The 27,737-nt window shown below is 58.8% G+C and overlaps 8 protein-coding genes across 8 annotated transcripts; 4 read left to right on the top strand and 4 right to left on the bottom strand.

Moving 5' to 3' along the window:
- Nucleotides 1-261: 261 nt before the first annotated feature.
- On the bottom strand, nt 262-4,539 carry ISF_08645 (ATPase, AAA-type, core; the record flags this gene model as incomplete). Its single annotated transcript, XM_018852248.1, has 6 exons — nt 262-1,331; nt 1,431-1,586; nt 1,644-1,691; nt 1,750-1,809; nt 1,878-2,126; nt 2,196-4,539. 6 exons carry the CDS (start codon nt 4,537-4,539, stop codon nt 262-264), a joined length of 3,927 nt encoding a protein of 1,308 aa, XP_018700574.1.
- Nucleotides 4,540-5,161: 622 nt separating this feature from the next.
- On the top strand, nt 5,162-7,556 carry ISF_08644 (hypothetical protein; the record flags this gene model as incomplete). The annotated part of the gene is made up of 5 exons (XM_018852247.1): nt 5,162-5,794; nt 5,868-6,063; nt 6,155-6,313; nt 6,391-6,486; nt 6,583-7,556. 5 exons carry the CDS (start codon nt 5,162-5,164, stop codon nt 7,554-7,556), a joined length of 2,058 nt encoding a protein of 685 aa, XP_018700573.1.
- A 2,324-nt stretch (nt 7,557-9,880) lies between these two features.
- Nucleotides 9,881-10,735, bottom strand: ISF_08643 (hypothetical protein; the record flags this gene model as incomplete). The annotated part of the gene is made up of 3 exons (XM_018852246.1): nt 9,881-10,001; nt 10,054-10,304; nt 10,589-10,735. The coding sequence occupies 3 exons, from the start codon at nt 10,733-10,735 to the stop codon at nt 9,881-9,883; spliced, it is 519 nt and encodes a 172-aa protein (XP_018700572.1).
- A 1,971-nt stretch (nt 10,736-12,706) lies between these two features.
- On the top strand, nt 12,707-13,201 carry ISF_08642 (hypothetical protein; the record flags this gene model as incomplete). Its single annotated transcript, XM_018852245.1, has 1 exon — nt 12,707-13,201. One exon carries the CDS (start codon nt 12,707-12,709, stop codon nt 13,199-13,201), a length of 495 nt encoding a protein of 164 aa, XP_018700571.1.
- Nucleotides 13,202-14,464: 1,263 nt separating this feature from the next.
- On the bottom strand, nt 14,465-16,378 carry ISF_08641 (FAD-binding 8; the record flags this gene model as incomplete). Its single annotated transcript, XM_018852244.1, has 2 exons — nt 14,465-16,169; nt 16,224-16,378. 2 exons carry the CDS (start codon nt 16,376-16,378, stop codon nt 14,465-14,467), a joined length of 1,860 nt encoding a protein of 619 aa, XP_018700570.1.
- A 1,029-nt stretch (nt 16,379-17,407) lies between these two features.
- Nucleotides 17,408-18,171, top strand: ISF_08640 (expression library immunization antigen 1; the record flags this gene model as incomplete). The annotated part of the gene is made up of 2 exons (XM_018852243.1): nt 17,408-17,803; nt 17,908-18,171. The coding sequence occupies 2 exons, from the start codon at nt 17,408-17,410 to the stop codon at nt 18,169-18,171; spliced, it is 660 nt and encodes a 219-aa protein (XP_018700569.1).
- Nucleotides 18,172-19,064: 893 nt separating this feature from the next.
- On the top strand, nt 19,065-23,459 carry ISF_08639 (ABC transporter, transmembrane domain, type 1; the record flags this gene model as incomplete). Its single annotated transcript, XM_018852242.1, has 1 exon — nt 19,065-23,459. One exon carries the CDS (start codon nt 19,065-19,067, stop codon nt 23,457-23,459), a length of 4,395 nt encoding a protein of 1,464 aa, XP_018700568.1.
- Nucleotides 23,460-23,979: 520 nt separating this feature from the next.
- ISF_08638 (Amino acid/polyamine transporter I) lies at nt 23,980-25,792 on the bottom strand (the record flags this gene model as incomplete). Its single annotated transcript, XM_018852241.1, has 3 exons — nt 23,980-24,019; nt 24,067-25,499; nt 25,571-25,792. The coding sequence occupies 3 exons, from the start codon at nt 25,790-25,792 to the stop codon at nt 23,980-23,982; spliced, it is 1,695 nt and encodes a 564-aa protein (XP_018700567.1).
- Between the last annotated feature and the right edge of the window lie 1,945 nt (nt 25,793-27,737).

Raw genomic sequence — 27,737 nt, 5'->3', positions numbered from 1 at the left:
TATAGGGTACTCATGAAATATATAGAGGCCTGTAATAATAAATATGTTTTACTACTATTCTTATACTTATTTAGTAGTAAAAGACTACTAAAGAGGTTAGGGTTACTTAAGGCAACTTTTTTTACGTCTTCTTTATGTGGGGTACCTGGGGAGATGGTGCAGGCCGCGCGGCTGGTACAGCACTCAGCGGAACAGTGGGTGAGGGCACGAGTATTTTACCGATCGCCGCTTCGCAACGGTCGTTCACCTTGCCCTCTACTGTCAAGGCCGGCCACCTTGAGGGTTCTGCGGGTAGGCGCTCGGCGCATGGTATGGCTGCGGCGGCGCACCTGGATCGGCCGGGGCCGGGTTCCAGCCGGACTGCACATGGGATTGTCCAGCATATGGGGCCGAGTGAGGCACGTCTTGTGCGTACTGCGGATCACAGGACGCCTGTGCCACAGGTCGGTCATACGCCTGGCCGGGTGCCAGCCGCTGGTTGTTCGGCGGCGCAACGTAGGGTTGGCCCGAGCCGTACGCGGAAGCCCCGTGGGTCTGCGGATCCATCGGAGGGGGCGGGCCGTAGGCATCGGTGGGGCCCGGCTGCTGTCTCTGTGGCTGGTAGGACGGGTTTGGCGACCGGCTCTGGTCTTGCGCCCACGTTGCCTGTGGCTGTGCTTGCGGTGGCTGTTTAGGCGGCTGCTGGTTGGCCGGCGGGTTGCCGGCCCCGGGGAGTTGGAACTGATGCAGCGGGTTGCCGCTGCCGCTGTGCCGTCCACCGTGGTACCGCCGCCCACGCCCTCGACGCCTCGTCGTTGCCGCCATGAGGTCGTCCTCGTCAAATATCTCCATGGCGCGCAGACCGAGCTCCTTGGCGCGCGTCTCGTTGTCAGTACCGTGCACCTTCTTGAGGTAGTCGAAGAACTTGAGGTAGGCGTCGGACACGCGCTCGACGTGGCCGACCTTGAGGTGGACCTTGGCGTCGGACTGCACGGTGAGGTCGTACTTTTTGTCGGACGGCTGCGCGTCGTACTCGGCGAGCGCGAGCGCGGTCTGGCAGGCGTTGCGGATCTGGCGGCCGTTCCAGCGCGCCTCGTCGTTGTCGCGCCAGTAGTCGCGGATGTGCTCCTCGATGGCGTCCTTGTCGATCTTGATGGAGCGCCCAGCGTCGATGTAGCGCTTGCGGATCATGGCCAGGTTGAGGCGGCAGATCTTGACGGTGGGCAGCTCCTCGAGCCGCGGGTAGTGCAGGATCATGTGGATGCGCGAGGTGAAGGCCTCGTCGAGGTCGCCGATGCGGTTCGTGGTGAGGAAGAGGATGCCGGCGTAGTACTCAAGCACGCGGAGGAACACTGCGGCGTGGCCCGTGGTTAGCATTGCTCTGTAAAATGGGCTGTTCGACCGCCCATGCCACACATCATCTCGGACCACAGGACATCAAGATTGCTTACCGGCTACCAGTCCGTTGCGGGAAAAGTCGTTGCGCCGGCGGGCGGCTAGGAACACGTCGGCCTCGTCGAGCAGCAGGATGGAGTCCCATCGGCTGGCCAGCGAGAATTTCTTCTGCAGGGACTCCTCGACTTCTTTGGCATCACTGCCGAGGTCGCCTACACAAAGTCAGCACGATGGGCACCGCAAACAGCAGCGAAGAGAAAACAACGTACCGCATGTGATCTGGAACAGCGGCTTGCTGAACTTTTCGGCCACGCCCTCTGTTTGTGTCAGTGAGATGCAATGAACTGTACAAGCACAAGGTCGTGGTCATCTTACCAGCGGTGGTCGTCTTTCCGACACCTGGAGCACCGTGAAGAAGAATGATCAGGCCCTTTCCTGCAGGTCATGTGTCAGTACCCGTTCAGCCACGAGAACCATTGATCAAGAAAAGAAGCCCGCGTTACCTTTGCCCTTGACAATGTCCACCCGTTCGTCGCGGTGCTTCTGAGAGGCCTTGTTTCGGAAGTGCTGCGACACCAGCGACAGGACCATGCGCTTGTGTCCGCCAGGCAAAACGAGGCGGGAAAAGGCCGTCTTGCCGCCGGCGCCGGCGCCGTCGTCGTCATCATCGTCTTCCTCGTCGTTGTCGGCGGCGGCATCCCCAGATCCAGCTGGTTTGTCAATGTCGCTGACATTGTCCAGGTCCAGTCGTGCTGCAGCGTGAGAAGGGCATCAGTAATTTTGGTCACAAAAACGCACAAAGGGGGCCGTGTTGTGCTTACCCCAGGAACGGTCCCGCAGGACAAAGCCGTAGACACAGTACGACATGATCATGAGATCAGCCTTGCTCAGGATGCTGACGTCGGCCTTGACTTCGGCCAGGTTGCGCGGAAACAGCGAGACGGGCGGCTGCGTGGTCTGGCTGGGGTCGGCGTTGCTAGTGTGGCCCTCGTGGGCTTCCATCTTGCTGGCCACAAACGCCTCGTGCGCCTTGGCCTGCAAAAGAATGTCGCTGTGTACGTTCTGGCCGATGCAGCACTCGGCGCTGCACGTGGCCTCGCCGCGACTGCGGTCCTCGTATATGCCGGGGATGCGGTTGAAGGTGGGCCGCTGCTCGCCGATCTCTTCCTCGCCAAAGGCCTCTTGCACGTCGATCATGACCTGGCTCTCAACCTCGTCGCGTTTGTCGATGGTCAGGCCGGCATAGTACATGTGCTTGACGGCCGCCACGTCCACAAACCGGTGGCCGCGCTCCATCAGGCGCTTCTCCAAGCGCGCGACCTCGTCGTCGAGCAGCTGCTCGACGGCCTCAGCATTGTCCTTGAGGCCGGTCACAGCGCGCGCGACCTCGGGGCTCTTGGCGACGTGGTGGCGCAGCGGCAGCACATCCATGGCGGAGATCATGCGCTCGCCGTCAAAATTCTTGACGACCACCTCGTGAACGACGGGGCCGAGCGCGGTGCCGTCGTAATCGATGTAGACGCAGTTGAGAACGGCGCTCTGGGCTTCGTTGTCGCGCTTGTCGTCGGCGTTGTCCTTCCACTTGCCAAAGGCGCTGAAGGGGTCCTTGCCAATGTGCTTGCCGGCGTCCACGGAGACCACCTGGTAGGCCTGCTTGCCGGTGGTCGAGATGACAAAGTCGCCGGGCCGGTACAGGTGCCAGATGTCCGAGAAGAACATCTTTTCGCAGCGCACGGACCGCAGCCACGCCATGCGCTTGGCAAGGTAGTCGTCCATGAACCCGATCAGGCAGCCCAGGAGCTCGAGCTCGGTCTTGGTTTTCTTGTATTCCGGGTGTGGTGGCACAACAGCGGGCACCGGGGAGGCCTCGGGGACGGTGTCCGCGACAGCAGCACTAGCCTGGTCAGCAGCCTGGTCAGCAGCCTGGTCAGCAGCCTGGTCAGCAGCTGCCGGTGGTTCAGCGTCGATGCCGGGCAGGTTCTCCCGCATCCGGGCGGTCTCCTCTTTGAGCTTCTCGTACATGTCGCGGATGTTCGCCTCGTGGTGCGTCAGCATACGGTAGGGACGCAGCAGCACGACCTTGGCGTCGTCTTCTTCGCTGCCAGGCTGGATTTCCGTGTCGCAGATGCGCGCCAGCAGATTGATCAGGGGCTCGGATCTGATGCAGATGCGCTCCGGCAGCGCCGTGTGGCCGTTGTACGTGACCAGCGGCTTGTCCTTGTCGGCCGTGCTCTGGGCGACCTGCGGCTTGAAAAGGTGCTTGAGAAAGGGGACCGTGGTGGAGATCTTGGGCTCGCCCGCCAAAATGCAGATGACGGAGAACGGCTGCCGCTGCCCGTAGAAGATGCTGGAGAAGGACGCCCAGTCCAGGGTTTCCATCTTGGGCAAGGTGTGCGCGGTCTCGGCGCCGTGCGGTGCCAGGCCGTGCTCGGTGCCGTCGGCTTGTCGCTGGTCCGCCCGGGCTCGCAGACGCTTCAGGTCCTCCTTTTGCTGCTTTTTCTTCTTGAAGGCGGCGTAGCGCCGCTTCTGCATGTTCAGACGGTCAATCTCCCACTCAAAGTCGCCGCGCAGCCGCGCCTGGAAGTAGTCAAAGTCGCGCGTGCGCGTCGACTCGTCGCTGTCCCAGTCGCCGCCCTCGTCCGGGTCCCACTGGTTGCGCGGGCCGAGCTTGCCGGTGTAGACGGGCCGGAGCGAAGCGGGGATGCGCTGGCCTTCGATGGGCTGCTTATGCATGTCAAACCAATAGTCATACTCTTTTATAGTTGCAAAGTAGCGCCTTCCGTTCCTGGAAGTATGGCCTATGGCGTTTTTGACTTCCCCGGTGCTGACCGCGTCGCCACTTTGGCCATCGCCGTTGCCGAGCTTGACGCGCTCCGGCGCCCGTTCGTTGGCCTTGGTCTCTGTGCTCTGCACCCATTTCCGCGCACGCCGGGTAGATCGCCGTATCGGGAGTGGTTCTTCGTCGTCCAAAACCAAGTCGGCACCGTCCAGCCGCTCCAGAAACTGCACTCTCTCCCGCAAAGCAGAAATCTCCGCCAAGACGTCGCGCGGCACAGTCGGCGCGCTTTGTTCTGTTGCGCTGCTGGACGGAGGCGTCTGGCGGGGCGACTCGCCGAACGTCTCGCCGGAGATCGCGGTCTCTTCGTCTGCCGCGACAGTGCTCATGATGCTGTTGCAGGAGACGCGGGTGTTGTCAACTCTTTGGTGGCCTGTTGCCAATGCTGGTCGAAAATGCTGGCTGACTATGCTGGTTGACAATGCTGGCTGACAATGCCGGTTGATAATTCTGACTATATTGATTGACAAAAGGCTGCGAGGAGAAAGTGCGATGAATGGGCCTTCCTAAGATGAGACTGAAGCACAATTTGAAATCACCAAGGAGGGGACGACCGGCCGGTTGGGCAGATATACCAGGCGGGATATTGCGGCTGAACCGTGCCCAACATTCAGCTGCTCCTTCTCGTCCAGCCCTCCCCCTTATTCATGCAGCTTACGCTACTTGATGAAACGTCGACGTGGTTTTTCGAAGGATCACTCCCCTCTTTCTGGCAGACTCACTGGAAACTGCAAGGCGTCAGACGCACGGGAACGGGGACAAGCCAACTCCAGGCCGCCTTTTGGCAGATGGTGCGCAAATTGGGGCGCAACGGCCGTCTGTTTCCCGACTTACATCCCTTACAGCGTACAAGAGGCCGCTTGCGTCGAGGCTGGACGGCATCGCCCGTTTCTACGCATTGGCAACGGACCCTTTCTGTAAATACGGTTGCAAATACAACTACAGCCGCTCATGAATCCTCTCAGTCGGGCCAGAATCCCCGAGATCTGCTGTCAGCCGGAGTCGGTCGATTTTATCGAGAACGATCTTGAGGACAGCCATCCTGGCCTGAACGATCCTCCGTCACACTACGACGCCCGCCGTCGCTTGTTTGTGCTCAGTAACCCGGTGTCGCAGATGGACGAGCAGTCCCTGACCGCCTACAACCGAGTCCAATGGGCATTGAAGGTGCCCGGCGTGCAGGCGCCCGTGGCTCCCCCGGGGACTGTGACGCTGACGCTGCCCAGCGCGGCCACTGTCCTGTCCGCGCGGCGGCGTGCGGAGCCGAGCGCCGCGCTCAAGTTCTGGGACGAGCTCTTTGCGCCATCGATGGACCGCTTTGTGCTTGCCCATCCGCAGGAGGCGGACGAGGTCAGGGAGCGGGGCAGCATCCGCGGCCAGCACGACTGGACTGGCGTCTTCGACACGCTCGAGGCGGCCAAGAACGCCTACAGCCAGACGGACAAGAGCTTCAAGGGCATCTTTCGCAAGGTGTACCGCAAGTCGGCCGACCACTCCGGCACGTCGGTGGTCAAGATGGCCAAGGAGATCGTGGACAACGACTACGCATCGCCGGTGCTCGGCTCGCTGCAGCTGGTACTTGAGGTAGGCCGCTCCCTGGTCTTGTGTGAACAATCATTCCGTCGACAGCTCTATCCTGCTCACCTGCGATCCATAGGCGGCCGCAAAGGCGGCGAAGCTCCGGCAGGACATGCTGGGCGCCTTTGACCGAATCGACCGCAACTTTGCCGAGGTTGAGGCCTACCGGCAGGCGTTTGCCGGCGACGAGAACATCACAGACGCCGCGATTGGCTTGGTCGCGGCGGTCCTGCACGCCGTCGAGATGGTCATTGGCTTTTTCGTGTCCAAAACCTGTGCGTCGTGAGAAGACCGCCATATTGGGAGTGCTATGCTGTGCTGTTCGCAAAGGCTAACCTTGGATTGCTGACGTATCTTCTCTGCCAGACAAGCGGCTGTTCCGCGCCACCTTCACAATCGACGAGTACCGCAGGAAGATTGACACGAGCCTCACCGACATTGATCAAATGAGCTCCGACCTCCTCAGCGAGGTGCACATGTCCGAGGTACACCGGGACCAGCAGTTCCAGGAGCGAGTCATCCAGGGTTGGGACCTTCTTTCTCTCTTTTGGCGTGTTTGTGCTCCCGTTTTTCGTGTACATTCTGTTCTGACACGACCCTAGATGCGGCGATCACCCAATACGGCATGGCCCAGCTTGCTCACATGGAACACGGCACCCGCAATGGCATCATGTACATGCTGAACGATCTTATGCTGGGTACGCCTTGCCTCTCCGTCTCTCTCTCCCCCTCCCTCGTCGTTGCCGGTCACTGTGCCATGTGTTTGTTTTACTGATCACAGTTCGCCATGCTAGCAATGAAGGACGTCAAGGAGAGCGTGTCCCGGTCGCCCTCGCCCGCGCCAGTGATGCCCATTATGATGATTGCGGGTGCCCCATCGTCGCCCGGCCCCGAGCACCATGGTATCAGCCCGCACGACCTCCTTGGTTGGATCAACATGACGGATCTGGCGGCCAAGGACCTCGAGTACATTGGAAGTCACAACCACTCGGACATCTCCGACGACGAGCAGGGCCGCGCCCAGCAGCTCGTCGCCCACCACCAGCTGCAGTACTGGCTCAGTGTCCCGGCGTCGTCGCAGCTACTAGTCCACGGTAACTTCGGCGGCGGCCTGCGTCCGGTGTCCGGCCTGACTCTGTTCTGTGCATCCCTCACGATCCACCTCAGCAGCCAGCCGCGCATCATTCGGCTGCTGTTTTTCTGCGGCCTGCACATCGACGAGGACGACGAGGAGGAGGAGGACGACGACGACGACGATGACGACGTGGACGACGAGCATCTCCCCGTCGTCGGCGGCCGGGCCCTCATCGCGAGCTTCGTCTGCCAGCTGCTGTGCGCCTTTGATTTCGGGCCGGAGCTGCCGCTCGACCACAGCATCGAAGACGCGGTCCGCGACGGGGACGTGCACGAGCTCTGTCTCGTTTTCGGCGCGCTGGTGCGTCGTCTCCCGCACGGCATCGTGCTGGTCTGTGTGGTGGAGGGCTCCGGGTACTACGAGCGGCCCGAGTTTCTCGCGGAGGCGTCCGTGGTGCTCGCCTACGTCCTGCGTCTGTCCACGGACGACGCGGTATCCGCCATCATCAAAGTGCTCATCACCAGTCCGACGCGGACAACCCACATCCGCCAGCCATTTACCAAGGACAAGATTTTGTCCATGGCGGCAATGGCGGATGCCGAGTGGGAGCCCAGCCACTCGCGAATGGAGCGCGTCTTGGGCGAAGTGCTTTCACCGGATGACGAGTACGATGACGACTTTGAATATGCGTAGTTTGGCTAATATAATATAAAGAACAATTCTCTATTAGTTCCTATTAGTTCCTATTAGATTGTAAACAAAGTGAATAATAATACAACGAATCAACACCAAAACAACATATAGCAGGGGGATAAATACAAGTGAACAACAGCTTTTTCACAAGGCCATATCCTTCCACTGGGGCTCATCTGCGGCTTCCATGGTTGTAGCCACCATATTGTCCACTCCTTGTTCGTACTCCTCGGTCGTCGAATATCCCGCAGCCACCATCTGCTCTAGCGTTAGTTGGACACAAACGTGACAGTTGAATTCTCAGTCTTCGTTGTCCACACTCGTGCTTCGAACCAGGCTCGTTGCCTGCTCGACCGTCAGTCAACTTTGTTCGTTTGGCCAACCGGGATCAGCTGGCACGAAGAAGCTCGAAACCCCCTAAATTAGAGCCGAGGGTGACTTATATTAATACTTTATAAATAGATTAAAAACTAACCTAAGCTATTGTAAGTAGGTATTGTGAGAAAGTATATTAGTTCTTTAAAGAGTAACAAGGAAGAAAAGCTGCTATCTAAAAGGAGGCGCGCCTTCTTTTCCGTAGGCCGACGCAGGTAGCTATAGGGCGCTTACCTTAGGCTAGTTTCACTCACATCTGGGTGGCCGACGTTGGAGTATAATGGAAAAAGGGATTTAACTTGCTTCAGCTGCATCAATTTCGCCGGCCTGCAGATGATCTGCTTGCCGTGCCGCCCTTGGCTTCAGCCTGACTCACGCTGACCTGAAGCGCGTAACTTGTACTGTCACTGCCTTGCCTTGCTAATGTCTGCGGTCTTGATTAGTCTTGTTAAATTAGTCTTGTCAAGTTAGACTTGTTAATTTTTAAGCCTTGCATTCGTAGCTACAGTACATAGCAGGAACGGAACGAACTCTGCCAGCTCCAGGACACCAACTGGGGAAACTGAGACCGCCACCACAGCACCAATCTGCACGTCGCTGCCCAACGGTTGAGGCCGGACGCTCGAGAGGCACGTTCAAGCAGACTGTACATAGGTATGGAAGTTACCCCGCTCCGGAAGGCAGCTGAAAGAAGGCGATGAGCCTGAAACATCCCAATGCCGATGCCAGCTTACGAGTACACACTCTACGGGCCTTGTACCTCTACGGGCCTTGTACCTCTACGGGCCTTGTACCACTTCACACCGTTGCCTGGCCATGTTGTTGAGACGGTCGTCGATTGCCTCAACGACTCAGACACAGAAATAAGAGCCACTGCGGCCAGAGTTTTACAAGGTCAGTCGAAACTGGCGGAGTCGACAATTTGGTTTCTTCTAAGGGGCCTTGAATCGGCAGACAGACGCACATGTTTGCAGAGGCTGGGAGAACATTCGCTGTTGCCCAAGGCCGCCGTCGAAAAGATAAGTAAGATGATGGATAGTCCTGACAGACTCGTGAAGACATGGGTCCTAGAAGCGTTATCACAGCAGCCTCCATTACCAAAGGCAATCTACGCCCGGATCATGGAAATGCATAGAACCGCTTTGACACGTTCTAATGATAGCTTCATTTCGGAATTCGGTTACTCTCGATCATTTCTTATGAGACTTTTTCGGAAAGTACAGCAATCGGCCTTGCCTGGTATTTTCATACAGGCAATCGTCAAACGGATACAGAGCACGTATGACAGTCTACAGGTTGCGATCTCGCATGTTTTGGGTGACAATTCACAGCTATCTGGGCCTGAGATCGACATTATCAACCAAAGGCTCGCAGAATCTGAGACAGACGCTCAGCTGCTTGCATCGAAAGCTTTGCGAAACATGAGGAAGGTATCCCCAGCAATTATCGATGCCGCTGGCCTTCTTTGTAAAGGATAGTGAGTTCTGGGTTGTGGACCGCTGGGGGCATCGGAGAGTCAATGTTAGCCTAGACAAGAGGAAACTCAACAAAGTGATCCGGTTTCTCGTGGACTCGCGACCTAAAGGCTATCCAAGTCCATTGCCGCAGACTATTGAGCCACCAGAGGAAGCTTCCAATGCTGAGTAGCGACGTGGAGCATTATTCACGTGGTATGGGCCGTCGTTGGAGCTGGAGAGAAGCTTGGCGCTTTAAAGATGGATTACCGGGACGCGAAACGGGAGAATCATATATGGAATTCATGAGGATTCTTGTGTATTTTCATTTGATGTATCTAGGCTGCAAACTTGGCATATAAGTAGAGCAACTCGTCAATGGACAAGCAGATTTGTGGCGGACGTGGACACACAAAAAGTTAAAGAATAAATGTCAAACTATTCTGGAAAGCCGGTAGAGAAATGAACTTGTTCTTCACAGAGTGCTTTTCTCGTTCATGCATCATACATTTGCGCCTCTTCCATCTGTCGGCGGTAGCGCAGGCGCTGCCGCTCAGGCGTCGCCAGCCGCACGCAGTCGTAGCATCCCCATACCGCAAACACAAATCGCCAGAGTCTTTTTCACGAGTCAGCCGCGGCCTTGGCAGGATGACAGGGACAAGGCTTACATGACGCCGACGAGGAACCAGTGGGCGGCGGTGACCAAGCTGCACAGGGTGAAGGCGGCGCTGTCAGGGGAGGGTGGTGTGGTGCTGGTGCCAGTGAATATGATGAGGACGAGCCCGGCCATGCAGAGGGCCATGGAGACCATGTCGTGCAGGAGAGCGCGGGAGGCAGGGAAGGGAGGATGGAAGGCGAGGGCGTGGGAGGGAATGGAGGCGGTCATCTGCCAGCTGTCGTTGAGAAGGGCGACTGCGACCTAGGAAGAGAGTAAGCTTTTTATGTCATTATGGTCTTTTTTTTTTTTTTTTTTTACAGCTTGATTTCTTGTCAACATCTCTTGTCATCATCTCCGTCTTATCACGATGCTCCTCTTGCCTCTTGTCAAGGATCTTCCTGCCATGCAGCTGTGGGCTTCCTTCCCCACCCCCCGCATTTTGGCGTCGATCCAACAGTGAAGCTATTCCTAGGGCTGGCGATGCAGCCAAGGCCGGGGAAATCATGCATGAAAATGAAGAAAAAGGTAGAGGAGAAACAACTTACCCCGACCATCCCGCCGACGACGGAACCAATCTTGTCAGGCCAGCGGTTCGCGATGAAGCCCATGACGACCATGGCCCCTAGCGAGGTGGCCCAGCCGAGCGCCCGCGCGAGGGCCTGGCAGGTGGCCAACGGAGCGTGCGTGCTCATGGAGGCATTTGCGTGTCGTTTTCCGGGGAGGGGGGTGAACTGAGGTGGGTTGAATGAAAAGTTCAAGATGTAGGGGAAGATGCAAGTCTTGGGATGGCAGCGGGATGAAGAGCGGTCACGTCCCACCCACGTGAACCATGGCACGGGAGAAGGGTCTTTTGTCCATCCTACCCAGCAAGCCATCGACAATAGGCTGGAGGTGGCGTCGACGCCAGGATGGGTGTCATTGGCTGGGCTGGCGCGGGGAAGAAGGCGGCATTGGCTTTGGATGATTTAGTTTGGGGGGGGGGGGGGGGGAGGTGAGACAAGAGGATTCGAATCTTCTGCGCTGCGGGAATGGATGAAGAGAATCGTGGAGGCTCTGTGAGGCGACTGGACTGGGGCTGTATACAGAAAAGAGTCGATATGGATAATCTTAGTCTCCAGCTGCACTAATAAAATCGCAGGCGATTTCTCGCAGAATAGCATCGTTAATAAAAACTACGGTCGCTTTAACTACTGGGACGGGAGGAAAGACGCGCTACCCGGGACTGAGGAATATACATAAGTTAGCACAAGAACAGCTTCTGAAGCACATCAAACACCCGCTAACGGCTCACACCATGGCGCTAATCTAGGCCTTAGTCTAGGCCTCATAACCCGTACGATGCCTATGTACTGTATGTATGTATGTACCATCAACTACGAGTGAAAATGCCGCCCATCACGCACCAAGCTCCTCCATCCTCCTCTCCGCCCAACTCCCTAGCTTTCCATCGTATGGGCTGCCGCCGGGCATGGTCGGCCAGGGGTCCCAGATGTACATGATGGGACGGGCGTAGAGGGACGATGGCTTCTGAAGGCTGTATTTGAAGAGCAAAGGCTACCTGGCTATGACACAGGTGTCTATTTAATATTCAGCTTGATGCTGGCGATGAAGCTCGGGATCCTGTGTAACTAATCGGCCGGTCTGCGGGTTGCTCCTTGGTTAGGACAAGTCGACGGCCGTTGGCTGCGGCGGGATTTGCTTGGCAGAATTTCGGTGTGAGTCATTTAACCATGAATTTCAAACAATTCCCTTGTATCTTTTGTGAAGAAATGATGGAAGAAGAAGGAGAAGAAGAGGCCAATTTTCAACTCCGAGCGAGACATTAGTAGGCTACATACAGCCTTTGTTACGCGTGCAGGTCATACTGCCATGTATTGACCAGTGCGAGGTTATTATTCAAGAATGTCAGAAAATCTGAAGGATATTTTCTCAACTTTATCAGAGTTGTGTATTTTCTTTTTTTCACATAGGGATGATAGATTGGCAAAGGTGCCCCTTTCTCAGCGTCCTAGTATAAAGGCATCTACAGGGGAATTGCAGCTGACGGCAAGGCGACAATTTCGAGGTAGCCCACTGTTGTAACACAACCCCAAGAGAATGTCTAGCTATGTAGGTTCCCATTCAAAAATGTTTGCGATAATATCAGTCATTCTGACAACCTCCCATCGCGATCGAGATGCCCTCGGCTTTCGGCAGTACTGACACGGCAGGTCGCCAACTGGAATGACAAAAACTCCCAGCCCGAAGCGAGAGAAGACGTGAATCCTGTTTGCACAGTGGAAGCGACACCTATTAATAGCCCAAGACAACATTCGAGTTCCAGCTCAATTCGCCCTGCGCCGCCAAGTCGACGCCCCAACTGACGACCGCCGTCGATGGTTGGCCGAATCCAAGACACGTCCGACAATTCATCAGAGACGGTCGACTTCGCGATGGGGACCTTTTGTCGCGACATTCCAGTCGCCGGCGCGAGTCCTGGGTGCTTGGATCCGTCTAGACTCCTCTGGTGCGAGACAATGTCTCGCCCCAGCGCAAACGGCAGGGAGGGAGGGCGAAATATAATAATGCCCCTTGTTCCCCCCTCGGCTGAGCACCCATCAGTCAATTGATCAACCGAGAGAAGAAAAAAAAAAAAACACATCTTCGTCATTGCAAAATCCATCATGAAGCTGTTCGCTACCATCACCGCGGCCTGCCTCGTCGCCACCGCCACGGCCCTGCCCGTCACTGCTGCTGCCGACGCCGACGCCGACGCCGGCCCTGCGCGCGCCTTCTGGGGCATGCCCATCGTCGACCACAGGCCCGTTCCCGACACGCGCCGCCGCGACGTCGCTCCTCGCGACCCGAAAATGCACATCATCGAGAAGATACCCGTCCCGGAGGAGCGCCGAGACGCCGAGGTGGAGCGCCGCGATCGCCACCGACCCGTCGTGGACCACCGCCCGGTCGACCGCCGCGAGGAAGCGGCGGTGGAGGCTGATTCGTCCGCCGACGCGGAGGCCCATGAGTCTACGGATAGCAACATCGCAAAGGCCATGTGGGGCATGCCCATCATCGACCACACGCCCGTGCCGGGCACGCGTCGCAGCGCCGAGGGGGAGCGCAGCGGACGGGGGTTCCCGGTCGTGGACCACAGACCCGTCCCGGACGACAAATAAAGAGCGAGGGATCAAGTTGAAAATGAGAGGGGAGAGACGGGAGGTGTAGGATATATTTGTTAGCTCGGACCGAAAGCTACATGTGTGACAATACGATGATGGGAAAACGACTACATTCTTTTCTTGCTTTCCTTTTGTCGTTCACTTCAATATGGCGATGTGCTCTGGCACATCTTTCGTCTTTAGTAATGGATACTTTTTTTTTATTCCTTTTCTTTTCTTTTCTTTGCTTTTCTTTTCCTTTCTTTCCTTTCTTTCCTTTTCTTTCTAGGAGAAAATTGAGACGCGAGGTACTGGGAGTGTCTTAGCCAGACTGTTACTCTTGTGCACCTGAGCTACGCGGCCAGGCTGCCAAGTTCTAAGCCCCTTCCCCCCAACTATGAGCGGGTAATCGGGCGGGAAGGCTGGTAACGGCGAGCCGCGTGGCGATTTTTCATGACCAACTTCCGCGAGCCTCGCTCCGCCGCGAAGAATGTGTCGGCTCCTGGCTCCAGCTAGGCAGCACGGGCAAGGGTGGCCGGCCATCAACGAGCCTTGTCCAGCCGTTCCCTGCATCCTTTTTGCGAATCACATTCGCTTCTTGGCTATGACGCGCGCTCCCCGGCTGCGTGTCCTACACTGCCTTCAGCGTGACGACGCCTTCAGCCTTCAGCGTGACGCCCTATCCGGCGACGTATAAAGAGCCGCCTCTTGCCAGCCTGTTGTAAAAGTCCAAGACAACAAATACCTCTCCTACCAATCTCCTCATTCTTGAAATACACATATACACATATACACATATACACATATACACATACACGCACACGCACACGCACACATTATGAAGACCTCCGCCGCTGTCATCGCTTGCCTGGCTGTCGTCGCTACGGCCCTGCCCGCCACCACTGTCGACGCCTCCTCCGCACGGCTAGTTGCGGTCAGACATAACGCAGACCGGGCCTACGACGGGCCCCAGACGGAAGAGCACAGGCGGACCGACATCCAATACGGCCCGGGGCCGCCCCCCGATGGCGATGACTGAGACTATGCCGTCGGCATCTTGGGAGCACTGAATCTGTTTAGTTGGGCTAGATGGTGTGTGGATTTGGATTGGAAGCTGTAAACTCTGGAGTCATTCTCAACCTTTTTCATCTACGGGGACACGAGTCGGCATGTCACATAGACGTTAGACCCTCTCTGGATTAATCAAACTTGGATAGTGTAGTACCGTTGGCTCCTAGATGCGAAACAAAAACACGTTAATGCTATATACAACATGCACCGCTAAAATGCATACTCCTCCACGTGCAGGTATATCCCCTGCGCCCCTGTTCCCTTGTGCACCGCGCGCTCGTCGCTCAGCGCCGCCACGCAGTTCCGCGTGCGCGCCACGATCTCCTTGCCGCCGCAGACCACCACCGCCGTCTCGCCCCACGCGTCCTCCACCGGCTCCCTGATGAGCGCCTCGATGTCCGGGCGCGCCGCGTACTCCTTGACTACGTGTGTCGCGTGCTGCGCGTCGCTGTTGGAGCGGCTGCTGCGGGTGGCGGCGTGGACGTGCGTGTCCTGGTGCGCGGCGGCCCGCTTCTCGTCAAGGTCCAGCTCGGAGCTGTCGCGCGGCTCGCCTTGAAGCAGGCTGCCGCTCGTCGGCCGTGAGGCGGAGGCGTGGCCGCCGGTGATGGCCAGGTGTAGGTGGACGGCGATGCCGTGGGCGCGGGCGGCCTGGGCGGCGTCCTTGGCGCGGGCCATGTAGTACTGCGTCTCGGTGGCCGACTTGGCGACGACGGCCAGGTCGATGCGGCGCACGCACGTCTTCTCCTGGGACTTGGTGGCGACGGCCTCGAGGATCGGGACGACGAAGCTGGCGCCGGTGGAGGCGCCGATGAGCACCAGACGCTCAAAGGTGTCCCAGTTGGCCGGGGCGCCGTAGGGGCCCGAGACGAGGCCGGTGAGCTCGGCGGCGGGGTTCTCGACGGCGTACTTGTGGAGGCGCTTGGAGAAGCCGCCGTGGGCGCGCACGATGAGCTGGATGCTGTTGCAGCAGCACGCGCCCTCCAGCCGGTGCGCGCAGGCAATGGTGTACGGGTGGGCTTCGAGCGGGCCCAGCCGCGGAACCCAGAGGTAGATGTGCTGGCCGGCGGACCACTTGAAGTGGACGTCCTTGATGGTGAGGACCGTGGTGGCGTCGCCGACGGCGCGGGCGAAGACGCGGTGGCCGATGCGGCTGCGGCCCTCGCAGACCGACTTGTTGCGCCGGAACTGCACGTTCTGCCAGAGCAGGTTTGCCCAGCGTGCGAGCCGGTCAAAGGCGAGAAAGGCAATGGCCATCCAGAGGAAGTGGCGCGCGTTGGCGGGGATGTGCTTGTAGATGAGCCACAGCATGACGGCAGCCGAGGCGATGTGCTGCAGCAGCCAGATCTCGTACGCCAGGCGACGGATAGGGACGAAGCCGACGACGACAGACCAGAGTAAGATGGCCCAGGCGCCGAGGCCGTACTTGACCATGGGCATGATCTCAAGCTCGTACTCGACAAAGTCGGCGCGTACCCACTCCGTCCAGAAGTGGAAGCCGTGGCAGGTGGCGGTGATGAACATGGTGCGGCCGACCCAGCGGTGCAGCCAGTTGATGCGCTCGTGGCTGGTGTCGATGAGGAGGCCGATCGGGTTGTACTTCATGGCGAGGAGGTAGAGCATGGGCAGCTGGCAGACGGTAACCCACGCGTTTCGGAAGCCGATGCGCTCCCAGTAAGTGGCGTCGTTGGCGACGACGCGCCAGGACATGAAGTAGACGATGACGGCCCAGTAGGCGAGGAGGGCGAGGATCCGGCCGAGCGGGAGGGGAGTCGCCCAGCGGAGGCTCTTGATGGGGATGTAGTACTGCGGATGGCTCATCTCACGGACAAAGGCCGTCGCGGTGGCCCAGGCTTGGGAGAGGCGGCCGTTGGGACGGGTCGGATGTTGGATCGCGGGATTGCGACATGATGAGATTCTACACAATTAGAGCCGTACACGGGAGATGGGAGGAGGGGGGGGATGATGGTACCGGACGTGGGCACCATATGCGTTAACGGCGCGGACGGTAGCGAGAAAGCCGACGACGCCGGCGGCAATATACCAGTAATCACGGGAGAAGGCATGATTGATTTCAGAGCCCATTCCTGGGTGGTCCCCGTGCATACCGTCCATGCTCATGTCCATGATGGCGGCGGTGCGGCGGTGCCGGTAGTGATGATGCGGGCGGTTGCGGGCATGCGGCGGAGGAAGCTGGGCTGCGATAAATGAGAAGCTGAATGAAGCGCACGAAGCGAGCAAAGATGAGCAGCCGAGATATCCGGAAAGGCGGATTTATTTGTGACAAAAGACAAAACAAAACGGCGAATGGGTGCCGAGTCCGTGAAGTTGGAGCTGGTGAGACGAGGCATGCCGGGAACGGATGGAGTGAGAATGGATCAACGGTTATTGGTCCGGGGCAGGGCGAATAAGGTGAAACTAGCTCTCGATTTTGAGAAAAAGGCCGCATTCGAGCGCACGCGCGGGGCAATATGGCAATAAACCGAAAAGAGAAAAAAAGACAAAAAGGACGCTATTGTATTGTGTACAGGAACGTCGGCCAAGGAAACTTGCTCAAACATTCTCACAGCTGTGGCTTGACAGGGCCTAAGCGACGCCGTGGTTGGTTAGACTGGGGCGTTGGCGTCGGGAACGGGGGCGCCACATGCGGCCAAGCCAAGACGGAAGCCACAGCCGTGTGCCTGAGGATAGTGGTATTGCGATGAAGAGAGGATGAATTGTGCAAGAAGAATAAGAAGAGACAGAGCAGGATTAATATGAGTGGATTGGGCTTTTTTTTTGTAGATTTTCATTGAATTATTTTGGTGATGGTATTTGAATACAAATGGCTGTGGCTGGTGTCCAAGACATCACCATCCAGGTGCCGTTTGCACCACCTCAACGCCACACGATACATCACCACATTGTTGGAAACCACAGCTGGTATCCTTTCTCCGACCCTCTTCCTTCTTGGCCCGACCACCCTTTTGTCATAGCTCCATCGGGCTAATTGCAGGGTTTCAAAAAGCTGCCGGATATAATAACGCCAAGCTCGCCCTCTTCAAGCTACTACATCATACATCCTCAACCCAACCTTGTGCCTCTGCCTGTTTGCCTCTCTCTCTGCATCACACAATTCTTCCCCAAAACATCGCCGTCTTTCCGCCCACCACCACAATGCGCTCCTTCATCCCCCTCGCCGCCCTCGTCGGCCTCGCCTCCGCCCACTTCCAGCTCAAGTACCCTCCCACCATCGGCTTCGAGGACTCCAAGGAAGACACGGCGCCCTGCGGCGGCTTCACCCCGGACCTGACCAAGTCGGACCTCCCCGACTTCCACATCGGCGGCGACGCCGTCGCCGTCCGCCTCAGCCACCCGCAGAGCAAGTGGCTCTTCCGCGTCACCACCGGCGACGTCACCGATGACAAGAGCTGGGAGCAAATCTACCCCATCGTGCTGCAGAGCGGCCTCGGCGACTTCTGCCTGCCCGCGCTGACGGTGCCGTCCAAGTACGAGGGCAAGAAGGGCGTGCTTTCGATCGTGTCGTCTGCGGTGGATGGTCTGCTGTTCCAGGTACGATTTATTTTTTATTTTTTTTGCTCCTCGCATCGCTCGACGTGGGCGGCGAGACTATTTACTGGTATGCCAATTGGGGAGGCTAACATGTTTTTGTTTAGTGCTCCGCGGTCAACTTTGTCTCGGGCTCGCAAAAGGCGCCTTCGCAGTGCACCAACGCCACGCTCACGGCCAGCTTCAGCAGCGACTCCGCGCTGTCCGCCCTCGTCGGCAGCGGCGGCAGCAACGCGACAGCCACCTCAGGCAGCGGCAGCAGCACGTCCACCTCGGCCACCGCCAGCCCGTCGGCGACCAAGAACGCGGCCGCCGCGGTGCAGGCCGGCTCCGGGGTGCTGGCCGTGCTCGGCGGACTGCTGCTCCTCTAATAAAAAACCGGGAGCCAGAGAGGGGGAAATTGTGTGACTACCGAACGCCAAACAGGGTCCAACGTGGGGGGTAATGTAGCATGGGCGACCACGGTGGCGCGATGAATAGCGCGTATACAGAACATGTACAAATGATGATTCAGAAATCGTTTTTCTGCTTTCAAGCTTTGCGGCCAATCTGTCACGAATTTTTTTAAACTTTTGCCGCCAATCGATAACTACCTACCGCTTTGTTTTTTCTCTGACCCTACCCAAATTTATTGTCGTCACGTCTGAAATTTTTATTACTGCGTTCCACGTCTCCGTCTCTGCATCCTTGCATAAGTTACGGCTTCTTTTCGCCCGCGACAACCGCAGCAAGCAAGGCTCTCAGACCAACCCCAAATAAGCAGGACACATATCATTTGTCTCCCCCATCTCCTCTTTATTGGTCAATTTAGTAGCCTGCAGGTAACGTTATGATTCTCTTCCCCAACATTGCATCCATCACCCCCACATTTCCCCTCATGCTCAAGTCATCCACACCGACCTCTCGCTGACCAGCCCGCAGCTTCCTCTGCTTCTTCTTTATTTTAATTCCGGCTTCATTTTTGCTGCAATTGACGGGTTGAAGGTGTAATTGGCCTTTATTTATTCGCTCGAATTTTTCCACGTCGTTTCTTCCCTGAGCTGGCCTGAGTCTTTCTACACTGTCCGCTCCGTGTACGGATCCCCCCCCCCCCCCGGTCATCGGCAATAACTAACCTCGTCTCGCCCATTGTCCTCCCACCAAGGGCCATAGCTCCTCTTGCTACGGATACACTCGTCCTTTCTCGAATACGACACTCATCCTCACCAATGCCGCGCATTGCTTGAATACTTGCCCTCCTCCCTTCCGGCCAACCCCCGGCATCATGAACTTGTTCCTCATCCTCGCCCTCCTCGAGCGCCCCAAGTTCGACAACCCTTTACACCAGGCCTCCAGCTACTATCCAGTACCGCATATTGACCTGCCCACCAACTACACCACCCTCCACGGTGAGCACTGCCCTGCCGCCGGTGAGGCCGTCTCCCAATATGTCCTCACCGGCGTAGCGCTCGCCATCACCGCAGTCTACATCACCCGGGCGCGTCTCTTCCGGCTGCTTCCTCCATGGCTACGGCCCTTTGCCGCGGAACAAGGGCCCGACCGTCGCGCCGCAGACGACGGTTCCGATGACGACCTCTTCAAGCCCAAAGGGTGGACGCACTGGACCCTCATCCTCTTCCTCATCGCCGTCTTCGGCTTCCTCCTCTCCCTGGTGCCCGTCGTGCTCGCTCCTACGCAGCCGCTCCCCCGCTTCGAAATCGTCCCCTGGATCGCCGTGCTCGTCATCACCATGGCCGAGCGCCCGACCAGCACGCCGCGCCTGCTGCTTGCCCTGTACGCGGCCATCCTCCTCACCAGCGCCTCCATCTTCTCGGCGCACTTCCTCGACCACGACCTGCTCTATGTCGAGCCCACGCAGCTCGCGCGCGTTGTGCTCGCCGCGCTCGCCGCCGCCTGCATCTGCGCCATGCCCCTGCGCGACCCGACCTGGGACGTCGCTGACATCGGCTCCGGCAAGCTGCCGCCGTCGTCGCTCCTCCGCAGCCCCGAGGATAACCTGAGCCTCGCGCGCTTCTGGACCATGAGCTGGGTCGGCCCGCTGGCTAAGCTCTGCAAGGTGCGCGAGATCACCGTCGACGACGTCTGGCAGCTGCCGTTCGACTTCCAGCACACCCGCCTGTACATGGCCTTTCGCGAGGTCAAGGGCCAGCTGCTGCCGTGTCTGATCGAGGCCAACGGACTCGACCTCTTCATCTCCACGACCCTTGCCATCGTTGAAAAGGTGCTCGAGGTCACAAATATCCGCCTCACCAGCAAGCTCTACCAGGCACTCGACGCGGCGGAGCCCTCCGGGGCCATCTACTGGTGTTTTGTGATGCTCGCCCTCGACGGCCTCCGCCAGGTCTCCAAGACGACGGCAAACTGGTACTCGCGCAAGGCCTACGAGCGTTCCCGCGGCGAGACTTTTATCGGTCTCTTTGGAAAGCTCCTGACGCGCGCCGTGCCGGGCTCCGACGCCACCGAGAAGGGCCCTCAAGAGGCCACCTCCCTGCAAAACGGAACCGGCAGCCCCGACAACGAGTACGATGAGTTGACCGAGCCGCAAACCGCGATGCAGCGCTTCGTCTCGCGCATCTGTGGTCGCCGTGTAAAGAAGACGGCCACCCCGTTCCCTGCCCAGCCCGCGTCCAACGCCAAGGTCGTCAATCTCGTGCGCGGCGACACGTACGAGATCTCGCAGCGCTTCTGGGACTTTCAGAAGCTCGTCTCGCAGCCCGTCAAGATCATCTTCGCCATGTACTATCTTGTCGACATAATGGGCTGGCCGTCGGCCGTCGGCTTTGCGCTCATGGTGCTCTTCCTAACCTGCAACTCGCTCCTCGTGAAGCGCCTCATTGCCCTGGAACGCCAGCGCACAGCCCACTCAGACAAGCGCGCGCAGGCCGTATCGCACTTTGTCGAGGCCAGCCGGCCGCTTAAGCTCAACGGGTGGACGGCGTCGTGGAGTGCGCGAATTATGCGCTTCCGCGATCTCGAGATGCGCAAGCGTCTGCAGATGGCGCTGGTCACCGCCGCCATGTCCACACTCAACGTCGCCGGCGGCACGGCCTACCCGCTCGCCGGCATCGCACTCTTCACGCTCGTCCTGCGCCGCGGCCTGCCCAACGACGTCATCTGGCCATCGCTCCAGCTATTCGGCCAGCTCGAGGCCAGCGTCAAGGAGGCCTTTGACCTCGTCTCCGCCTTCTGGAAGACGACCATCCCCGTCGAGCGTGTCCACGCGTACATGGACGAGCCCGACCGGGACGTCGTCGCACCTGGCAGCGGCAGCGCTACCCCCGGCACGCCGCAACACATCTCCTTCCGAAACGCCTCCTTCGCCTGGCCCTCGACCGACGTCCCGGTCCTCCGCGAGCTCAACTTTGACATCCGCACCGGCCTCACCATCGTCCGCGGCAAGGTCGGCGCCGGCAAGTCCAGCTTGCTGCTCGCCGCCCTCAACGAGATGGAGTTGCGCGAGGGCTCCCTGGCGCTCCCTGACGAGCCCGTCGGCTACGCACAGCAGCTGCCGTGGCTGCAGAACAAGACGATCCGCGAGAACATCCTCTTCCAACAGCCGTTCGACGCGCACCGCTACCGCCAGGTGCTCCACGCCTGCGCGCTCGCGCCGGACCTCGCCGCGCTCGTCAACGGCGACATGACCAAGCTCGAGGAGGGTGGCGTCGGGCTTTCCGGTGGCCAGAAGGCGCGCGTCGCCCTCGCCCGCGCCGTCTACTCGCCGAGCCGCGTGCTCCTCCTCGACGACCCGCTGGCGCCGCTCGACCACGACACCGCCACGGCCGTCGTCCGGCGCCTCCTGCAGGGCCCGCTCGCCAAGGGCCGCACCATTGTCATGGTGACGCACCGCGACGACCTGGTCCTGCGCATCGCCGACACCGTCATCGACGTCGACGGCGGCACCGCACGCGTGCTGCACTGGCACGAGGTCCAGGCGGAGCTCGCGCACCCGTACCACGCGGTGGACGGGGCGGCCACCCACGACGACGCGGACCACTCCGCCGCCGCGCACGAGGAGCTGCTCTCCGGCGGTAAGATCGATCCCGAAGACCCCTCGGAAACGGGCGGCGTGTCGTGGACCGTATACCTCAAGTACATGCGGGCCGGCGGCTGGCACATGTGGGCGCTGCTGGCCGCGGCGTACGGCATCTCCCGGTTCTGCGACATTTCGCGCGCCCGGCTCCTCGAGGAATGGGGCAAGGACACGGCGTCCAGCGCCCACCTCTCCGGCGGCGGCGGCGGCTACTGGGGCCTGCCGGACGCCGACGGGCACGCGGGCACCTGGCTGTGGGTGCTCGCGGGCTTGTCGGCCGGGCAGGTGGTCAGCTACGGCATCGCGCAGGTGCTGCTCGCGCGCATCAGCGTGGACGCGGCGCAGGCGCTGTTCCGCGCGGCGGTCGACAAGGTGAGCCGGGCGACGTTCCGCTACCACGACACGACGCCGACGGGCCAGCTGAAGAACCGGCTCATCGCGGACATGTCCATGGTGGACGGCGGGATCCTGCAGCCGCTCGAGGCCTTCGTTTTCCAGCTCATCTCGCTGGCCATGTCGCTGGCGGCCATCACGACGCACCAGCCGGCGCTGCTGGGCGTGCTGGGTGTCGTCTCGGCGCTCTTCGTCTACTTCTTCCGACTGTACGTGCCGGCGTCGCGGTGCCTGCGCCGCATGGAGATGCGCTACCTGACGCCCATCATCGCCAACATCGGCGTCATGCAGGACGGGCTCGTCACGGTGCGCGCGATGCGCGTCGAGCGCCACTTCCAGCGGCGCCACCTCGAGGCCGTCGACGACTTCCAGAAGCAGGACCACTTCTTCTGGAGCATGGCATTCTGGCTGGATTTCCGGCTATCGATGAGCTCGGCGGCGATGCGCGCGGCGCTGGTGCTGCTGATGGTGGCGCTCGGCACGGCCGCGTCGGCGGTCGGCTTCGTGCTGACGCAGACGACCATCGCCATGGCCGCCGTGCAGCAGCTGTGCGAGCGCTTCGCGCAGCTGCAGCTCGACGCGGTCAGCCTGGAGCGCGTGCACATGCTGGACCGCATCCCCGCGGAGCCCGCCGGCGGCGCGCAGCCGCCCGACGGCTGGCCCGCGCCCGGCGACGCCGTCGTCTTCGACGACGTCTCCTTCCAGTACGACGACGACCTGCCGCCCGTGCTGGACCGCGTGACGCTGCGGATCCCCGGCGGGGCGACGTGCGCGGTGCTCGGGCGCACCGGCTCCGGCAAGTCGACCATTGCCAACGCGCTGCTCGCCACGCGCGCGCCCTCCCACGGCACGCTGACCGTCGGCGGCGTGGACTTGGCGGAGGTGGACCGCGCGGCGCTCCGCGGCCGCATCACGTTCATCCAGCAGGACCCGACGCTGTTCCCCGGCACGCTGCGGGACAACCTGGACCCGGAGGGGCGGTTCGCGGACGCGGCGTGCGCGGCGGCCGTGGCTCGGGCCCGAGTGGCGGCTGGACTCGCCGATCGACGCGGGCGGGCGGAACTTGTCGCAGGGGCAGAGGCAGCTGGTGGGGATCGGGAGGGCGGTGCTGCGGAGGTCCGGGCTGGTGGTGCTGGACGAGGCGACGGCGAGCATCGATCGGAAGACGGCGGCGGTGGTGCAGAGGGTGCTGCGGGAGGAGCTGGGGGAGAGCACGGTGATTACGATCGCGCATAGGCTGGAGGCGGTGGAGGACGCGGACTGGTGCGTGAGGTTGGAGAGGGGCCGCGTGCTGGAGTGCGGCCCGGCGAGGGACCTGGCGACGAGCGGGAGAGGACGGGATCGAGAGGGAGGGGGGGTTGATGATGGAGGGGCGAAAGATCCTTAGAATGTTGACGCTTGAGGAATTGTCCGCGCCTGTGATGTTGGGATTTTGGAGGAGGGTTTTGGAAAGTCTAATGATGAGTAATGTTGGCATTTAGAAAGTTTGGAAATACTACGCAGCAACAGATAGTTGGATGCATCCAATAGATGATCACAGCATCACCGACTCGTATTGGCGGGTTGACGTTGAGTCTCAGAGGTTGACTTGTGTGTCTGTAGGATGCACGTGTAGAGGGGAACTTGGCATCTCTAACCAATGCAACATCTTGTATATGCTCACGCTATGTGCAGTTCTATAGGGTATATAACAGGGTATAAATCATCATGAATCCATGCTGGTATCGTCCGTATACGCCCAACCATCCAGCGCCGTCTACCCAAAGAGCGTGTCCAAAATGCGTTCAAAGCGGGACCTAACATGTTAGCAATCAGTCGAATACAAGGCATCGATGATACGTACTCTGCCTTCCTTGGCACATAATTGGCCTCGTGCTCTTCAATCTCCGCCAAGTCCTTAACCAAGTCCACCTCCTCTGGCTTGTGAATCTTGGTCTTCTTGACAAACTTGTAGCCAAAGTACAGCGCCGGAAACACAAAAATCATCATGTACGAAAACAGAAAGTTGGGCGTGTCCCATCGCCCAGGCAAAAAGACCGGGTAGCCACCAACAAAGGCCATGAGCACGCACCAGAAGAGCGCATAGTACGCGGCGTAGGGCATGAACCACGCGCGGTACGGCAGCGTCGTGGGGTCAATGCCCTGCGCCCGGATGGCCCGGCGAAAGCACAGGTACGAGACGCAAACACCTCCGAAATTGAGAAGCTGTGAGGCTGTGACCAGCGACACGAACCAGTTGAGTACAACCGAGGCGCCCTCGCCCAGCTGCAGAAACGACAGCAGCGCAAACACGAGAACGACGGCGACACAGTAGATCGGAACACCTGTCTTGGTGCAGGTGGTGAGGAGACGCGGGGCCTTGCCCTCGAGGGCCAAGCCGTAGAGCGATCGCGAGGCGCAGTAGACGTACGAGTTGCCAGCCGAAAAGGCAGCCGTCAGGACGGTCGCGTTGACAATGTGGGGAAGAATCGGGATGCCGAGACGCTTCATGGCAACAACGTAGGGAGACGCAGCAGCGCCAGGTGAGCCGTTCGCATAGGCTTCAATCAAGTTTTTGTCGTTGTAGGGGACAAGAATACCAACGCAGAGAGAGCCGAGAATGAAGAAGGCCGTAAGTCGGTAAAAGACGGCGTTGAAAGCGCGAGGCATGACTTTGCGTGGATTTTCAGCCTCGCCAGCGGCCATGGAAACGTAGTCGGGACCGGCAATGGTAAAAGCGGCTTGAATCAAGCACTGTAAGAAGCCTACCCATCGACCAAGCCCACCGGTGTAGCCATAGAGCTCGGCAAAGGAGCCAGGGTTCGACCAGTAGCGGAAGCCGAAGCGATCGTGTTGGGGGTTGCCGCCCACCATGACAATAAAGGTAAAGAGCACGAGACCGACAATGAGCAGCACCTTGCCGAGCGCAGCCCAGAATTCGGTTTCGCCATACCACTTGACGGCAATTACGTTGATGGCGGCATACAGAACAATGATGATGGCAATCATTGCGCCGGTGGGTATTGCTTTGGTCCAGAAATTGATGATGAGGTTGCACGCCGTCACTTCAAAAGGCACCAGGGCGGCTTGGAAAACGAAGAAATTCCAGCCAATGGCGAAACCAAAAGACTCGTCAACATAGCGACCGGCGAATCGGATAAACGGCGAAGAGATGGGCAGGTAAGTCACCATTTCCGCCATGCACAGGGTGACGGCGAGCACGACGGTGCACCAAAAGCTAAAGGCGATGAAGAGACTGCCGGGGCCGCCATGAAGAAGGCCTTGACCGATTTGAACCTGCACAGGCCAATGGGCTACGATAAGCAAGTGATGTTAAAGGCAAACGAGGTGGGAGGACAAGGACGCACATAGAGAACGGTTCCGATACTACCACCAATGCCAATAAGCTGAATGTGTCGCGACTTGAGCAGACGGTGGGTATGGTCGACCTTGCCACTGTCAAAAGACAGGCGGCCGGGATTGACATCGGAGATGGGTTTGGAGTCGGCACCACCCGCCTTGTCGGAGCCGACAATTTTTTCGGTGTCATAAGGGTAGGCCGGCGGGCTGTGAGCGCCGTCTGAGGCCATTGTCGCGTTGGTGGCAAAATCAGGTAGAGGCGGCGAGGTGCTGCGGAAGCAATTGCAAGCTGTGTGGGCGCAAACTTGGCGAGAGGCAACGGTGAAAGCGCGCAGGAACTGTCACGAGCAATTGGCGGCGCCAGAGGAATGCCGAGGACAATAGGCGTATGGAGCTTGATTGTGGGAATGGCCAGTCGTGGTTCTTGCAAGGCGAGGTGGATGTGCTGCAGGTGGTTTATGAGGTCCAGTCTGGCGCGCGTCGATGAAATTTCGAAGCTGGGAATATTGGCAAGAAAAAGAAAATCGGCGCCGGCCGGTCGGAGCGGCAAGTGCGTAGTATTTGAAGCAACCAGCAACGGCCAAGCCGGGCGACAGGCAGAGGCAGACCCGACGCGGGCCACGAGCAAGCAAGGGGATAGCGTCTTGGAGGAGCAGCGGGTCTTCTGGCCGGGCTGAGTCTATCCAGTAGCACGTCGCCATGCCGTGCTAACTAGTGTCTGGGCAGCCAATAGATGGTCGAGTGATGGTGCCCCGGAGCGTCCAGAAACAAGCATGAGCGGCGCGGCCGCAGACGAGGCTAGGCCTAGCTGCAAGTCAGAATGGATGCATGCGTCAATGTCGCACGACAAGGTCATGGATGAACGGCTTGATAGGCGGATGGGGGGACAAGACGAACGCCACAGAAGCAGAATGGTGGGGGGTGGAAGTGACGCTGCGGAATACATCCAATGTTAAGCTGTTGGTGGGTGTGCCAGAATCGTGGATTCGGATATTCTTCAAAACAGAAGAGTAGTTGTGATGAATGCTGATGGTTTTGATGGAGGTGGTGATGATGGTGATGGTGTTCAAAGGTTAAAGAAGCAAACGGCAAACGACAGACCCCAAAACGAATTGAGGCTCTGTGCCTGTGGCGCGGTAGTGGCTGTAGTGGCGCTGGAATGGCGCGATGGGTTGCATGGTTAGCGGCTGTCAGGGCTCTGATCGAGAATTTTATAGGGTGTGTTTATAGGGCATTCTTGACAAAAAAACTGCTATGTATATTTTAGTAGCAAGCCATGCCGCCAGGAGAGGCTGCAAGGGCCGTGATCTGATGTGCGTGTCTCTTTTCGCCAATTTATTACAATTGTATCGCCATTCTACTCTATTTCCGTCATATCGTTATTGAATACTGGCAAAGTTTACCTCGGCTCAATGATCTATCCAGCTTCCTTTGTCCAACTCAACCAGCACGTGCTCTTGATCCAACTCAACCCGCCAAGCCCACCAGCCCAAGCCTCATGTTCCTTTGTTCACCTTTCCATCTTGCCAACTTGAGCTACCTCCAGAAGCCGACGATCCGACTCTACAAACAACCATACTTAGGCTCCGTCCGGCACGTCGTATCCGATATTGGGGCTACTGCCGAGCCACTACATCGACAGCTTGCGGCAGCTGCGACTCTGGGCATCGGGGGATGATACCCTCCGTCGCGCACAATGACAGACGCCAAGAATTGTCTGTGGCGTTTTCGGGCTTCTGACCACGGCCCGTGATGCTGGCTGACTGCATCCGACAAGCTGGGAACCTTCAGTCCCTTGGTGAACGACAAGCGAGCAAAGAAAAAAACGGCATGCTGAATCAATTCGACCGGCCGAGTGCAAACCACCTATTGCGCAAAATGTGTCAGCAAGCTACCTCTTTACCATGCCATTTTCCACGACAGCAGTAAGGATTCAGCCTCAGACTTCGTTTCCATTGTCATCACCGGCTTCCATGTCAAAGTTTGATATACGCTGTCCGTCTTGCGGACAGTTGATCCCATCAGGGCTCATCGCTCCCCAGAGAGGGCGATCCCGCGAGTAGATTCGATCTGGTGCAAAATTGCGCGGCCTTTTCCAGCGACGAATGACAGCAGGCCTGGTTGCTGAAAATCGGTCTTACTCTACCTCTCTGACCCTTCCCCCTTCCCCTCCCC

The sequence above is a fragment of the Cordyceps fumosorosea genome (assembly GCF_001636725.1).
Source record: "Cordyceps fumosorosea ARSEF 2679 chromosome Unknown scaffold_33, whole genome shotgun sequence".
Lineage (NCBI taxonomy): Eukaryota > Fungi > Ascomycota > Sordariomycetes > Hypocreales > Cordycipitaceae > Cordyceps > Cordyceps fumosorosea.
This window is presented reverse-complemented; position numbering and strand designations above follow the sequence as displayed.